The sequence below is a fragment of the Telmatherina bonti genome (genome assembly GCF_933228915.1).
Source record: "Telmatherina bonti genome assembly, chromosome: 19".
Classification (NCBI taxonomy): Eukaryota; Metazoa; Chordata; class Actinopteri; order Atheriniformes; family Telmatherinidae; genus Telmatherina; species Telmatherina bonti.
In genome coordinates, this window is record NC_136617.1 from 16,838,921 (window position 1) to 16,855,314 (window position 16,394).

A 16,394-nucleotide genomic window follows, 5' to 3' on the forward strand; every position below is an offset into this window, starting at 1 on the left:
CTTTATACATATATTTAATTGCATTCAAGATTAAACATTCCACTATAGTTAATACTAAAGATTTTCTATGTTTAGGATTTACTCAGTGCCTGGAGTTCCTGGCTTTGCTGTGGTAATTCGTTCAAACAATGATTTACATTTGAGTTCATAAAGTTAAAGCATTGTTAGAAAATACATCATCCATAAGCTCTGTGTTCTCAACAAAAGAAAATATTGATCAATATAACAACCGAAATGAAGTAATGCCTGTATTAAATGTGGCAGTAAAATCATTGGACCCTAAAATGTACAGAAGAGATAAACTTGACACAAAAACATTGGAATGAATATTTAAGTAAATTTCTCCCCGTTAATATGACTGGTGTATTATACACCATTGGAAAGCCTTTTACAAGAAGTTAAAACTTTAAGGATCATCCTTCTATGGAGTGGAGCAACACAGCTAAATACGTGGGTAGTGCCTCCAAACAAATGTGCCAACATTGCAACATTCTCCTGTATTCTCACGCTAAAGGAAAAAAATATATATGTGTATATATATATATATATATATATATATATATATATATATATATATAGATATATATATAGATATATATATATATATATAGATAGATAGATATAGTGTGTGTGAATGTGCAACATTTTCCTGTTTATATTTTTGTATTTGAGACGCTTGAAATGAAATATTCTCTCATTTCGGGTTGCGGGTTGTTCAGGTTATTTGTGGTAATGTCTCATTACGACAACTTGCGTCATGCCGAATCATCCAGAACGCTTTACGACACTGTTGACATCCGTCTCGGTGTTGGAGCTGCTCTCCTCCAGCGGGGTTGCGTTTTTAAATGTCAAGTTATGCTTTAGTTGTCTGATACTGTCGTTAGATGAGTGTGTTTGATTTATTTCGGGGTTTTTTCGGAGTGCCTGGAGGCCATTATCGAGGCCGAAGGTGAGTTTTTGGAGTCAGAAAGTCAAGTCGCTGAAGTTACCTGCTGTTAGATCATTAAACCGCTCTATAAAGGACCAGATTAGTTTGGGTTTTGCCAGAGAAAACCACAGGGGGTCCCTGAGCTAGAAGGGTTGCTGTTTTATTTAGGACATAGTGTAATACGATTGAGGTCTTTAAATGTAACTTTTAGCTTGATGTTATCAGTGACTTAACAGGGAGGATATTCTTACCATGACACGAATTGTATCACCTCATTATGTCCTGTTTACCCAACCAGGGACCCCTTCTTCGATGCCATGACTCATGAAGATGACGACGACGATGATGATGAAGATGGATTCTGCTATGATGGGTATAGAGGAGACCAGCAGGACCCCTTTGATGGCGCCTGGAGGTTTGGCTTCAGTTTTGGTCCAGATGGGATGAAGTTCCAGGAGCCTCCTTTGTTTGGTCATGTCCTCAGGGAGATGGAGGAGATTTTTTCCCAAATGGGCCGCTGGGATGAGCAGCCAGAGTTTGGACGCTTTGGTATGAAAACAGAATAGAGATCCCTTCCTCAAAATCCTTATTACTGTTCTATATCTAACATGTAGTTTAGGCTTTGCGGAAGAGAGGTCACCTTTTTCTTTGTGACCCCTATGCAGGGTCTAATCTCAGTTATCTTTTTCCATCTCTTTCTCCCCCGTGTGGTTTAGACATTCCCAGAATCATGCCACCCCCTCAAGACCGAGCAGAAAAAGGTGGAGGCAGTAGGAATCCTCTAAGAGACTTCATGCTCAAGTCACCCGATAGTGGTTCACAGGGGCCATACAGAGAGCCACAAAGTGACATCCAACCTCCTTATGAGTCACCAGAATTTCCCCGCCCACCTTTTCATGGCTTGACCCCTTTTTCCAAGGTTAGTAAAACGTTCACCTCTCCTCCTGTTTTTCTGTTGAGACTTTGTTTCATTGTTGCTTTAACCAACAACTCTGATTTTCTTACTGTTTCCTGATAGTTCAATGATATTTGGAGACAGGGGCCACAGAAAACTCCAGATGAGAACCTGAAAGAAGACAGAGGTAGGGGCAATTTTTACACGTATTGTTCTGTAGGATTTCGCCTTGTATTTGATTCATTTACCATTTTGATCCTGTCAAGATCTTGACTCTGCGGTGTCCTCTGGTGGCCTGGATCAGATTCTATCGCCACCTGCTGCTCAGGTGCCGAGCCAACCCAGGACCAGATCGTTTTTCCAGTCGGTCACTGTCACCAAGGTGGTGAAACCTGATGGGGTGAGTGTGTAAATCCACATTTACGTTAAATTCCAATTATAAAAATCAATGTTAGGTCTGATGAGGTACAGTATGATTATTAAACTTTACTACAGTTGATAGTAAATAAATGTTTTTTTTCCAATTTCCTGATATTAGACTGTAGAGGAGAGGCGTACAGTCAGAGATGGCCATGGAAATGAGGAGACAACGGTGACTCGCTCAGGAGGTTCTGGGATGCTGGAGGACCCCGACCATCAGACTGAACCTGTGCTACGAGGTAGGTCAGCTCGGGTTTACAAAGAAAGTTATGGTAGTTAGACAGCAGCAGTTGCTTGTTGTATTGTAAATGTTTTGTTTTCGTTCCAGGTGATCCACACCGCTTCTCAGACTTGCGGGACGATGACTCATTATTCTCTAAGTTCTTTGGAGGGTTTAAATAACATGTAAATGAAAGCATACTTTCTAGATTGGACAGTTGTGGCTTTTGTTCCCAGACTGCTGTTTTTCTCAAGCTGCGCGTTGACCTTTTTATGGAAAGACACTTGCATGATCTTGATTTTTCCAAATGATGTTTTTGGGAAAAGAAACTGTTGGCTTGTCGAGGACTGAACAGGAAGTTTAGAGTGATTGTGTAGGCTAGAAACTTCCACTTCTTTCAAGCGCTAGTATTGACATATTGAGACTCTGAACATGAGTTGAATATTTTATTTTTGTATTGTCCTGTAAAAAAGTCAATATGAATGTGTACGTGCGTGTGTGTGTGTGTGTGTGTGAAATTAAGATTTAATTAAAGTATATATATCTCTATATTGTTGTTTGCCTTTTGATTTTAGACCTCATCTATTGTCAATGTTGGGTAGAATTAAATAAATGACACACACACATTTTTATACACACATATATATATATATATATATATATATATATATATATATATATATATATATATATATATATATATATATATATATATATATATATATATATTATGTTTATATAAAATAAAATAAAAAAAACAGAAAAACAAAAACAACTTCTCCCTCACCCAACCCTCCCATCTCCCCAGGGTAGGGCAGGTGGCTGTTCATCTCTCAAGCCCTGGTTCTCTACCAGAGTCCTGGGAGCTTGAGGGTCCTACGCAGTATCTAAGCTGTTCCTAGGACTGCGCTTTTCTGGACAAAGATGTCTGATGTGTCACCAGGTATCTGTTGGAGCCATTTGTCCTGTGTGGGGGACACGGCCCCCAGTGCTCCGATCACTATGGGAACTACTGTTGCTTTCACCCTCCAGGCCTTCTCCAGTTCTTCCTTGAGACCTTGGTACTTCTCCAGTTTCTCATGCTCCTTTTTTCTGATATTTCCATCACTGGGGATGGATACATCGATCACTATGGCTTTCCTCTGCTGCTAATCCATGATCACTAGGTCTGGTTGGTTGGCCACCACCATTTTATCTGTCTGGATCTGGAAGTCCCAGAAGATCTTAGCCCTCTCATTCTCCACCACCTTGGGGGGAGTTTCCCACTGGGAAGTCCAGTCCATATTCTGCACAGATGTTCCTGTACACTATGCCAGCTACTTGGTCATGGCACTCCGTGTATTCTTTGCCTGCCAGTATCTTGCTCCATGATTAGTGCCTCTGTGGTGTCCTTCAGTCCAGCCCTCTCCAGCCATTGATCGGACTTGTTTATATCGGCCACTTCGGTGATCTGTGGGTGGTACATCCCATGCAGGGGCTTTTCTTCCCATGATGGTTCATCCATCTCATATTCCTCCAGGTTCCATTGTCTGAGACATTCATTAAGTGCTTCATCCCTTGGTGCCCTCTTCCTGATGTATTCGTGGAGCTTGGAGGTTTCATATTGGACAGTGGCCTTGATGCTCATCATTCCCCGGGCCCCTTGTTTGCCCTTAGTGTATAGACACTTGACTTGGGGTGGAACCTTCCATGCATGGTGAGCAGCTTCCGTGTTTTGACATCCATGGTCTGAGCTTCCTCCTTTGGCCAGCTTATTATCTCAGCAGGGTATCAGATCACTGGCAGGGCGTAGCTATTAATTGCCCAGATCTTGTTCTTGCCATTGAGCTGACTTCTCAGTACTTGCCTCACTTGTTTCAGGTATTTAGCTGTGGCACCTTTCCTTGTGGCAGGCCACAAATGTGCATGTGTCTGCTCAAACAGTCAGAAACAGACTCCATGAGGGGGGTATGAGGGCCCGATGTCCACAGGTGAGGGTTGTGCTCACAGCCCAACACAGCGCAGGATGTTCGGCATTCGCCAGAGAACACCAAGTTTGGCAAATTCGCCACTGGCGCCCTGTGCTCTTCATGGATGAAAGCAGGTTCACAAAGAGCACATGTGACAGACGTGACAGAGTCTAGAGACGCCGCAGAGAACGTTCTGCTGCCTGCAACATCCTCCAGCATGACCGGTTTGGCAGTGGGTCAGTAATGGTGTGGAGTGGCATTTCTTTGGAAGGCATCCTCAGCATGCACACGAAGATAGTGGAAAGTAAAAATACTCCCTGAATGGGCTCAAAGTAGCAATACTTGTTGTCAATCAAGAAACAAAACTGTTTCCCCAAAATTTTGTATTCATAATTAAAAAATGAGAAAAGATTCTTCACAAATTCTAAACTACAGGAATCTTTCCCAAGAATGATCATCCTAGCAAGTTTACGCCCAAGATCAGACTGCAATACTCAGAGAAACTGCACTAAACAACTAAATCTGCATTTCTGTCTCTACAGGCCTCAAAATGTCAATGTTGACATTCATGACAGTGCAATTAGAAAAACACTGAACAAGTGTTGAAGTGTTGCCAAGAAAATGCCATTTTATTTAAAAAAAGAAACATGTTGCAGCTTGCTTTGAGATAAGACAAAGTTGCATTTAAACAAAGAATACTTCTAGAGCAATATTTAGGAGAGATGACACGAAAATGGAGACTTTTAATAGCAATGCACAGCATCAAGTTTGGCAGAAACAAAACAGCATATTAGCACAAACGCCTCACACCAGCTGTCAAGCAAAATAACAAAAGGTTGGGGATTAAGGCATGTTTTACAGCCACAGGAGCCGGACCACCTTGCAGCAGTGGCGGTGTCTGCCACAGACAAACAACAGCAAATCTACCACAGCATGTCTGGAAAAGAAAATGATCAGATTAAAGCAATTGATCAGTTAAAGTCCAGATCTCAGCTTGGTTTAAATCCTGTAACAGGACCTTGGTTAGGTGAAACAATGTTGTAAAATGAGTGGACCGAAATTCCTCCACTATGATATTCACACAGCTGCAGATAAATCAGAACCTTGCTGCTTAAGTCCTTTTGCAATCTTGACTTCTCAACATTGCACTGGTAACAAACTGGATTGTCTCTCGCTTAATCATTGTTAACTGTTTATGATGTAAAAAATATATATATATTAATCTGACATATAGGACAGGGTTCCAGCTCACCTTGATTAAACTTGGATACAAAGAGGAATTGAAGTACTCTGTATACTGAGAATACTTTTCATATGTGTTCATGTGACAATGTATTGATTTGTATCGATTCCAACTGCTGTGTGTCCTAAGAGCTAAAGATCAGGAAAAACCAGGGACAATATTCATTAAACTTCCAGACAGGGGGGATTCAGGACAGAACCCAGCAACACCTCAATACTGCTTAAGAAACTCCTAAATCTTTAAGAAGTAATCCTACAGGAGCTCCTTCCAATAACTTTTATGTTAAACCAGGTTCAATCTTCATTTGTTGAGGGAGAATTCCTGCAAGAGGGTCTCATGAGGAGCAGGTCTTTGCAGCAGCAACTTTCATAAATACAGCCTCAACACCAGTTCTAGACACTGCTGCTCAGGCTTGTTTTATTGCACATATCACATCTTATTTTAAATAACCATTATGTGTGTAATATGTTGCATTAAATTAAAGTTCCTTGTCAAACCAACTATAAATGAAACTGTATTAATCCATGCCTATCCAGCCCTTCTAAGAGCTGAGAAATATATTTTAAAAAAATAATAATAAAGAAAGTGGACAGATGTTTAATTAAACAGGATGATGGTGTTTATTTTCAACAGTTAAGGTTTAGACTCTAGAGTTATTTGTGTGCAGGAAATCATTGATGGTATGGCTTTATCCCCTCTCAAAATAGACTTTTTTTTTTTTTTTTTTTTAGTATGAATACTGATTAAATCACAGTGAATTTGCTTGATTTGATTTGGTCTGTAGAGTGACCTGAGATGACATTGTCGTGAACTATTTCCATTCTAATAAAGGTAAACTGAATTAATTGAACATTTTTGACATTACAAATGTACATTTTTATTGTAACGGGCATAAGATTCTTGATATTGGAAATGCATTCTGTAGAGTCTCTGGATGTCTTCATACAGCACTGATTCCTTATGTTCTTTTTTTTTCTTAGACATTTCTTCTTATATTATGATCAATGCCTGAAATGTGCAGGGGAGTCCTTCTGGCAGCGTGCATGCAGCCAAAACATGCAAGCAAGGCAGATCCACAAAGTCAACACTGACTGTTTATTATCATCTTTTCTAGCTTGTAAAGTTTGCTGCTAACTTGAGTTGCATGTGCGACGTTATCATGTCTTAATTATGATGTTTTCAAAGTTCATCATTTATGGACACAGTTTGATAAGAGCATCTTCGCTGGTTCACCAGTTTCAGCAATGGTGCTGCAAGCAAATTGCCCTCTTGATTGCAACCTCACTGTACAAAAGATTACACAGATGTTTTTTCCCCCACTTTTCTTGTCCTCAGCAAGACATGTAGTTTCTTTTTGTTTCCTGTGTATCAACCTCTGTGGAATTGGTGTTAAACTTGTTTTGACTAAAGCAGAACAATATTTTGTTGGACATCTAAAAATGCTAAATTTGATCATTTGGATAATAACAAATATAACATTAGAGACAGAGCTAGCAACTGTGCTATTTCATTATTATAGATAAAATCAATCTATTTTAGATAGAATGGACCATTAAGTGACAAAAAGGAACTTTAATAACATTTTAACAACCAAAAACTGTCATAATAATGACATCTAAGTCCTCTTTAAGGAGTTGGGGGGCGATGCAAAGAACTTGTCGATGTCTAATTTATACACTATAACTCTTCTGAATTATATTAGTTGATTTTAAGGTAGATTTAAGAGTTTTTGCGAGGAATACTCGGCTGCATAGAAATGTCATCAGATAGGGTCTGTTTTGCATCAGAAGAACAAACCAGAGTGAAACTGGGAGCAATCAGAGCCAATTCATCTCACCTGCACTCACAGCAGTCCAGGCATGTGGGACGGTGTGACGCACCTGGACAGACAGGTGATGACATCCTAATGAATTTCAGGATGTCCTATAAAGTGAATTACTCTCTTCTCTTGAATGCAACACCCCAGCCGAGCCGTAAACTGTGTGACGTTATAAAACGGCTCCAGCATGAAAGGGCAAACTCTGTTCAGAGAGGCAGAAGCTGCAGAGTTGTGCAGGTCTGATCCACCTGATTACAGGGCCCCATCTCTGGAAGTCTTTCTGAAAAGTGTAGAAGAAGAAAGATCGGCGATGGAGAGGCTACTGAAGAAGTGTCGGATCAGAAACCAGTTGGTCAGAGAGTGCATGGCTGAATTTCTCGGACTCTACGTCCTGATTGTAAGTATTTATTTGTGCCTGGCAGCATGAGTCACGTTGAAAAGCAAAATTTAGAAGATATACTCATGAAAAAACGAAGCATTGGAAGTGTACAATCGTTTACTGTTGGGGGGGGGGGGGCATGCTTGCTCTTCTGTTTAGTGAATCTGCACAATGGATAACTTTGTAGGACTTTGTCCTGATCTAAAGACACAACGCATGAGTTACAGTGCCTATGAGGGGGTGTGGATAAAGTTTTAAAAGCGAGGAGTCTGAAAAGTCTTTATTGTATTGTTTGATGCCTGTCCCTTATGTAATGTTAAAACTAACAATGTTAAAGGTGTTTAAAGGGAGAAACAAATCCACTAATTAAGAGCTCGTAATAAATTATATATTTTATAGAGCTAATCAGTTCACTAGTAAAATTTTCAACAACAAATTCAACCACTTAAATTTAATAAACATTGCTAACATGAACAAAAGCAGTTTTAAGAAAATACTTGATGTAGGACTAACTGAACTTGAAGACTTTTAGGGTTGACAGCCAAAACTTTTATAAAAAACTTTACTAAGGTAAACCAATAAAATGTCTATGACAATGAATAGCCCAGTAAGCCTGGATGAGCGTTTTATGTTTTACCTATGTTGCATGTGTTTAAAAAAAAAAAAAAAAAGAAAAGAAAAGTGGAAGTGTTTGACTTTTGGTGAGTTATGTTTGTGAAGGCTTGTTTTTAACCTTGTTTTAGTTTTGCTTTTTATTCTTTAAAGCACTGTGCTGGTTTTGCACGAAAAGTGCTAAAGAAATCAACTTTAGTTCATTCAAAGTCAGACTGTTTTAAGTTTCCTCACATTGATGAAGATCAGGTTAACCTTGGAAGTGAAACTCCAGGGCTAAGAAGTCTTTTCCACTCAGGTCCTGACACCCAAACAAACAAAAGTTGCTATTTAAATCACATAGACAATCAGATTGGATATTTAAGATCATAAAATGGGTATTTTTATTAGTCTTTATCTCTGGTTATTTATTTATGAAGGCTTCACTGGCAATGACCATTTTAACCCTTCATCATACCACCATAGTTTATAAAAAGCAGTGAGAGGTGTTCTTGCTTTGCTGCTGTGCAGATGCTTTCTGCTTTGCTCTCTCTTTTCCTGGGATTTTTCAGTTTTTCTGCCTTTTCCTGCTTTTTTTCCCCATTATATCTTGGCAAGAATAGTAAGAAACAGGTTGCTGATCATTTATAAAACACTGGAGATATATATGAAATCTTAAGTTTTGTCTTCGGATCACGAGTGGAATGTCTCCCAACCCTGAATCGGTGAGCTGCACAGTGTGACCAACTTTCTTTGAGGATAACAGAGCTTGAGAAGAGGATTAAAACGCTATAAGGAATTCGCTCGACTGAGGAATTTAAGTCATTTTCAGCACCTGTCCAAGCTGTTGAGCCTTCAAACGGACTATCTTAAATTTTTGTGTGCGGGATCACATCAGATGTGGAGCCTCCGCTACAGATCTGGCTGACCCACTTCCATGGATTTGTCCAAATGACATAAGAACAACTGAGGAAGATCTGAAACCGGATGGTCAAACTGATCTCTCCTCCTGGAACCAGGTTGGTGCCAGACCAAAGTCATCAACCCCAGCCAGAACCTGGTCTGATGCTGTCCATTGCAAAGGTAAATCCAGTAGGAAACTTTAAACTCACTCTACCATTTGAAGTTTCACTGCATGATAAATATATTTTGACTCCAAGGAAATGGGTTAAAACAAAAAAAAGTGAGAAATGGCCCCATAACTCAGCTGAGGGCAAACCAAAATATGAGAGGCCAAAAGTCCACAAACAGGACAACTCGAGGCAACATCAACAACTCCACTAAAAAAGAAATGGATACAATCTGGATTGAGGACTCCATAACGCAGCATGTGAGAATAGCAAAGACAGAAAACTTTATCTGATAAATCAGTCAAGGAACTGACAAAGATCTTGCCGACCATTCTGTCCTCACATCCAGATGGCATGAAGATCGTTGACCACATGGGGTCTCATGATGTTTTCAGGAGGAAAACTGGCTCTGAGATCTTGAAGAAAGACTTTTCTCTGCTGTTGGAGGAAATATGTCACTCTGGAGATGTTTTCATTTCAGGCCCCATTCCTACAGCGGGAGAAAGAATTTAAGTTTTCAGCAGACTTTTGGGCCTGAACACATGGCTATCAAATGCATGTATGGCCAATGGAATAAAGTTTGTCAATAACTTCAATATCTTGGATTAACTTCAATCTTTTGGAACTGTAAGGAATGTTTCAGACCTGATGGAGTGCATCCGACTCTATCTGGCTGCCAGTCACTTGGTGCTCATCTGCGTCATGCTGTTGGGACGGCTAACCCAACTCCTGCAAACATGAGCACAGAGATGAGCGCAAAGGACACAGAAGAGAGGCAAACAACACCCATCTCTTCCCCCTCATCAGATCCTCTTCTCCACATCACCCAAGGTCTCCAGAGGATGTCTCTGTCCCAGTCCAGACCCCAATGACCCCCATCTGTTAAGAAACACAGGGCTCCTCCTCTTAGCTCATCTGTCCTGGCAGGGCACAAAAGGATGTATAGGATGTTCAAAACAAAGATAGCATGCCATGATGTGTTCAAGGTCCCTGCTGTATTAGACCTACTACTGACGGATGGAAAAAGATGGGGGAGGGATATATATTGTTTTGATATGGTTCTGTAGGAGGACAAACAGCGCTGTAAAAATGTGTAGAATAAGTATTAAATTTTAACATTTCTGTCAAGGAAAATTTGCGTCATAGCCTGCGACACACATAGCCTATCAGCAGGGCGGGATGCCAGGCAGGTGTTTGTTGTAAACAAAACCGGCGGCTGTGTGATGGGACATGGATCCCAAAGAGAAAAATAACCGAGGAGAACAGAGGATTCATCGTTTCTTGGACTGCATTTGTATTCATTGCCAATGCGGAAGGATTGCCTGAATGTTCGCTCTGTAGTGAGAAGCTGTCAAATAACAAAAAGAGTAATGTGGAAAGACATTTCCAGGGAAAGCATGTGCGATTGCATTACTTCTGGAGAAATTGGAGAAGCGCAAAAATAGATTTAAGTGGACATCTCCAAACTCCACTACTGCTGCAAGTTTTGTTGCAACCCGGGAGATAATAAAGCGTAGAAAACTGTTCACAGATGGTGACTACATGAAGGAGTCAGTCATCAACATATCAGGACACGTATTTCCAGACTTTAAAAACAAAACTGAGATAATACAGAAAATCAGACATGCCCCTCTCCGCTAAGACAGTGAAGGAAAGGACCATTAAAATGGCGGCAACATCACCGATCAGCAAATCAAGGACATTAATTCAGCACAAGTTACATCTTACATGTTTAGAAGCTGACCAGTGATGTCCGAAAACAGAAGTCACATTAAACGGGTAAGAACATAATCCTTCATAGACACAGACTGAGTAACAAAGTGGATGTTTTTATGAAATTATTTCTGATTTTTTGTCAGTATATATCTGGAATGACACTTGGTCATGGTGCTCAGGTCGGAGGATAGCTGCGTTAGTTGCGTGTCTAAAGAGAAGAAGATGCTGCTGCTGCGTTTTACCCTTGCACTGACTTGCTTGACAGAAATCAAACTGTATTCATTTGATTTGATATACTTTACCTTTTTTAAAATGGCTACTTTTTTGTTTTTTTCTAAATGCCGGCTGCGTTTTATTGTGCTCTGTTTGTTACCCAAATAAGGAGCGCGTTATGCACATTCCATCTTGGGTTTTTTTCGAATTCTTAAAAATAAAAATGACATTAAAAAAAAAAAAAAAATCAGATTTCTTTATTGCATTGTTTTAATTTGATCAATGCAACGAAACATAATTCATTAATATTGTAATGAAGTTAAACGTGGCGGCATCGTACAACAGAGTAGTCACTCTACAGGATGCGCTGCAGGGAAAATAAACATTTTATCATTAAGTCTCATTATGTATTTGTAGCCAACTTGGTCATTTTGATAGTAGGGTAATATAGATACATAAAGCATGTGTTGCCTTCATAAGGCTTATATAAGGGTTTTAATTTTTTTGCGGCTTTTTTTTTTTTTTTGTGGAAAAATTAAAACAATTAAAATATTATTGTCACATATTCAAACAAGACAACTAGTCTATGTCCAAAACTTAGAAATAACTCTTATGTCAGAATTTATGATTGATTTTAAAAATTCTGCAAGAAAAAGTTTAGCATCTGAAATCATTGGACATGATACTATCTGACTTCTTAAAAGCAGTTTTTACCTCCAAATAAAGTGATCTCCTGCTAATTGTCAACAGCTCACTGGCATCAGGTGTTTTCCCCAAGTTTTTAAAGATAGCTGCTATTAAGCCATTTCTAAAGAAAAGGACTCTAGATGCCTTTATGAACAACTACCTGTCTCTAACCTCTCTTTTATAGCCAAGATAATTGAGAAAGTTGTGTTCAATCAGCTTAATGACTTCTTAAATGAAAGTGGAAATTTTGATAAATTCCTGTCAGGCTTTTGACCTCATCACAGCACTGAAACAGCTCTGGTCAAAGTCTTAAATGACATCAGGTTGAACACTGAACCTGGCCAAGTATCAGTTCTGGTTCTGCTGGATTTCAGTGCTGCATTTGATACTGTAGATGACAAGATTCTGTTGCACAGGCTGGAAAACTGGGTTGGACTTTCTGGAGTGGTCCTTAACTGGTTCACGTCCCATTTAGAAAGCTGGTGTTATTAGTTATAATTGACAACTATAAATCTGAGCTTGTGGAGTACCTCAAGGGTCAGTCCTCAGACCTCTTCTGTTCAACTTCTATTTGCTCCCTTTGGATCAAATAATACAGAATTTTAACCTCAATTATCACAGTTATGCAGATGACACGCAGCTTTGTCGTTATCAGATTACCACAGTCCAATAGTTACTTACTGTGCAAATATTTGAAACAAATCAACACCTGGATGAGAAAGAACTTTCGACAAATAAATGAAGAAAAAACTGAGATTATTCTGTAGGTAGTGGTAAACACTTGGAGACTCGTGCTTTCCAAACTACCAATCTGTAACCTTGGAGTGTTAGACATAGATCTGACTTTCAGCAGCCATGTCAAAGCTGTCACTAAAGCTGGATTACTGTAACGGACTTTTAACAGGACTTCCTAAAAGAGAGCATTAAACATCTGCAGCTCATCCAGAATGCTGCCACTTGTGCTTTAACTAGGACTAAGAGGTCTGAACACATCACACCAGTTTCAAAATGTTTTGAAACTGGTGTGATGAAACATTCAAAATGTTTTGAAAATGTTTGAAATCTATCCTGTGACTGCTTCTAGTCAGTCACAGGATAGATTTTAAAACCCTGCTTATTGTTTACAAATCCCAGAAGGGTATAGGACCAGAATACATCTGTGATATGTTCAGCGAATATAAACCAAGCAGAGCTTTTCGATCTAAATACTCTGGTCAACTAGTCCAGACCAGAGTCCAGACTAAACATGGAGAAGCAGCATTTAGCTGTTATGCTGAAAAAGAGTGGAACAAATTGCCAATGGAGATTAATCTTTCACCAAATGTCAGCTTTCCTCCTATTAAGAAGCCAGTTGCCATAATCTGAATACCTGGAATATAAAATCCTCTTAACTTGCAGATGAGCCAAATGTTTATTTCACAGTGCACTTTCAGTTTCAAGACAATTCATTCAGTTCTTTACGTAAAATGTTAAAGCTGGTCCCTGAGATCTTCTATCCTGCAGCTTTTATTTGCAACCCCTCTCTAACACACTTAAATTAAATTAAATGGCTGAATTCTTTTAAACTCATGTCAACCAGCTCTACAGAGGCCTGGTAACGACTTATTCATTTCATTGAAGTGTGTTAAGGAAGGGCTGCATCTAATTTTTTAGAATCGTTTTGTGTATTGCATTATAGAATGTAACAATGTCTCCTAATTGGGTTACAATTTGATTTAATTGAATCTATACTAATATAATGAAAACCTTCATTGGCTATTCTATAGTTAAACGTGTTTTTTGTTGACCTCCCTGGTTAAATGTTGCACCATTTGTAAGGAATATCCATCTGTAGAACCAGCAGCAAAGTTCAGTTTTGTAGTCTGCACTCATAAGAAACTTGCCAACGTCGCTATTGACCCTTGTTTAAACAGATGCCTCGGTAACGTGGATGAACTAGACACAACAGCCTGGCATCACCACCAACTCATGCTGGTCACCTGCTTGAACTGACACGTTCACCAGTTAACATAAATGCGTACAGAGTTGTAGAAGTTTAGCCAACATGAACTTGAAGTTGGTTCATACATCAGAACAGCCTGTTTTTTAATTGGGAAGAGTTGTCATCTTGTCATTTTGCAGCTGTTTGGATGCGGATCTGCTGCTCAGGTGACCCTGTCCCAAGAAAAGAATGGCCAGTACCTGTCAATCAATCTGGGCTTTGCGCTGGGAGTAACATTTGGGGTCTTTGTCTCCCATGGAGTCTCAGGTAAGAGAGACAAAGTTATGTTTAAATGTGTCTGGTTGAACCATTTTTTTCTCCACTTTAAGTGGTGTCAGGGTGGCCGGCATTATAATCCCAAACAGAAACTTTAGGAGTAGTTCTTGTATCTTGAAATGGGGCGTAGGCAGAAATAATGACACCTCTTTGTTTTTGTCCCAAAACTTTTTTTTTTTTAATTTCATATTCCCCATCTTTAAGTTATTTGGGTTTCTATCCACCAAGCTTCTTTTGAAATCACATGTAAGACCATTTGCATTTTGCTAATCATAATAGATTTTATTTACAACCCACTTAACATTTGAATCCGAATCTCAATGTGCCAAATGTTGCTGAAAGTTTCTTTTTCTCCTGACTCTTCCTGGATGAACTGAAATGGTTGCTTTTTTTCCCAATTAAATCATCTGTCAAGTTTACTGAAGATGCCATAAAAACTAAGTCTTCTAAGCGTTAATCTGTCTTATTTAGAAATTCCTAAATGTGAAACTGCATTGCTTTCGTTCTCCTGCTTTGTAGAATGTTGAGTAGGTGTTCAAGAAAAGTTGCTTAAATATTGGCGCCATTGTTTACAGACTTGTCTCAACAAGGGAGTGCTTTATAACAAGTTATTTGATCTTCAAAAACTTTGAGTGCTCGTCTTTCAGCAGTATTGGAAGCTATTTTATAAATCGGTTCCAAAAGTCCAGTATTTTAGTTTTTTTTTTGTTTTTTTTGTTTTTTTTTTAAAACCTTTCCAAGGTGCTCATCTGAACCCTGCAGTATCTCTAAGCCTGTGTATTTTGGGCAGACATCCATGGGTAAAGCTGCCCTTCTACATTTTCTTCCAAGTGTCCGGCGCTTTTCTGGCTGCAGCTACCGTTGGGCTGCAGTACTACGGTGAGCCTTCATCAATGATTCCTTTTACTCAACTGTTTTCATCAGAAAAATAAGATGGAAGCAGAATAAATGTATTTCATTGTCTACCTTCATCCTTCTCCATTTTGTCTACTTAAACTACAAGTTGTTTCCTAAAACTTAGTTTTTTTTACAGTGAACTGTTCGAACCTGTGAACTGATGTACCGTTCAGAAGGAACAACTTCATGCTAATATGTCTGTTTTGAACTTTTCTGTTTTTCTGTTTGCATGTATGACGGTGTTAACAGATGCCATCCAGACTTACAGCGGAGGTCATCTAACTGTGACTGGTCCCACTGCCACAGCAGGCATATTTTCAACCTACCCAGCGGCCTACCTCAGTGTGTGGGGAGGAATTCTGGACCAGGTTGGTTAGTGATGCTCCCTCCTTTTCATCCCCATAAAAATACTCTCATTATCACTAAAGTAAATGGGAAGCAAGCTCAAAGTTCCTAAGTACTGTTTGATTTCAAGTCACTTTTTTCCACCTTAGACCTGTGTGATTAGTATGCTGCTTTCTGTACAGTTGTTCTCATGTCATCCAGGTCATTGGCACTGCTGCCCTGCTGCTGTGCATCCTGGCTCTCGGGGACCAGAGGAACACCTCCATCCCAGACTGCCTCCAGCCCCTCCTGGCAGGAGCAGCAGTGATGGCTATTGGTGTCTCAATGGGCTCAAACAGTGGATACGCCCTAAACCCAGCCAGGGATTTTGGACCTAGACTATTCACGTACATTGCGGGCTGGGGAGTCGATGTTTTTAAGTAAGTTGTTTTATGAGGTGTTCTTGCATAAATTGGAACCTCTTGCGTTTTTTCATTAACTTGGAAAAATTTCAAATCAAATTTTGTGTAAATTATCTTCTCAGAGCCGGAGGAGGCTGGTGGTGGATACCTATTGTTGGACCGTGTATTGGAGCGCTCCTGGGGACACTGATCTATGAGCTGCTGGTTGAGGTCCACCATCCTCCTCTTGCATTTGAGTCCAAGGTCTCTTGTCAGGAGGTCACTGAGGACAGGACAGGGCTGGAGCTGGATGGAGTGGAACCAGGCTGTGAAAAACCCACGTAGTTGCAGAATTAAGCTGCCTAAGATGAAGGAAATTGTTTAT

General features: G+C 39.7%; 2 protein-coding genes across 2 annotated transcripts; both read left to right on the plus strand.

The window, feature by feature from the left end:
* Nucleotides 1–790: 790 nt before the first annotated feature.
* Nucleotides 791–3,004, plus strand: hax1 (HCLS1 associated protein X-1). Its single transcript, XM_079258311.1, has 7 exons — nt 791–949; nt 1,227–1,477; nt 1,645–1,847; nt 1,947–2,010; nt 2,090–2,223; nt 2,362–2,482; nt 2,572–3,004. Exons 1-7 carry the CDS (start codon nt 885–887, stop codon nt 2,643–2,645), a joined length of 912 nt encoding a protein of 303 aa, XP_079114437.1. The 5' UTR covers nt 791–884; the 3' UTR covers nt 2,646–3,004.
* A 4,780-nt stretch (nt 3,005–7,784) lies between these two features.
* aqp10b (aquaporin 10b) lies at nt 7,785–16,354 on the plus strand (the record flags this gene model as incomplete). The annotated part of the gene is made up of 6 exons (XM_079258313.1): nt 7,785–7,871; nt 14,252–14,378; nt 15,129–15,266; nt 15,534–15,652; nt 15,831–16,048; nt 16,153–16,354. The coding sequence occupies 6 exons, from the start codon at nt 7,785–7,787 to the stop codon at nt 16,352–16,354; spliced, it is 891 nt and encodes a 296-aa protein (XP_079114439.1).
* Between the last annotated feature and the right edge of the window lie 40 nt (nt 16,355–16,394).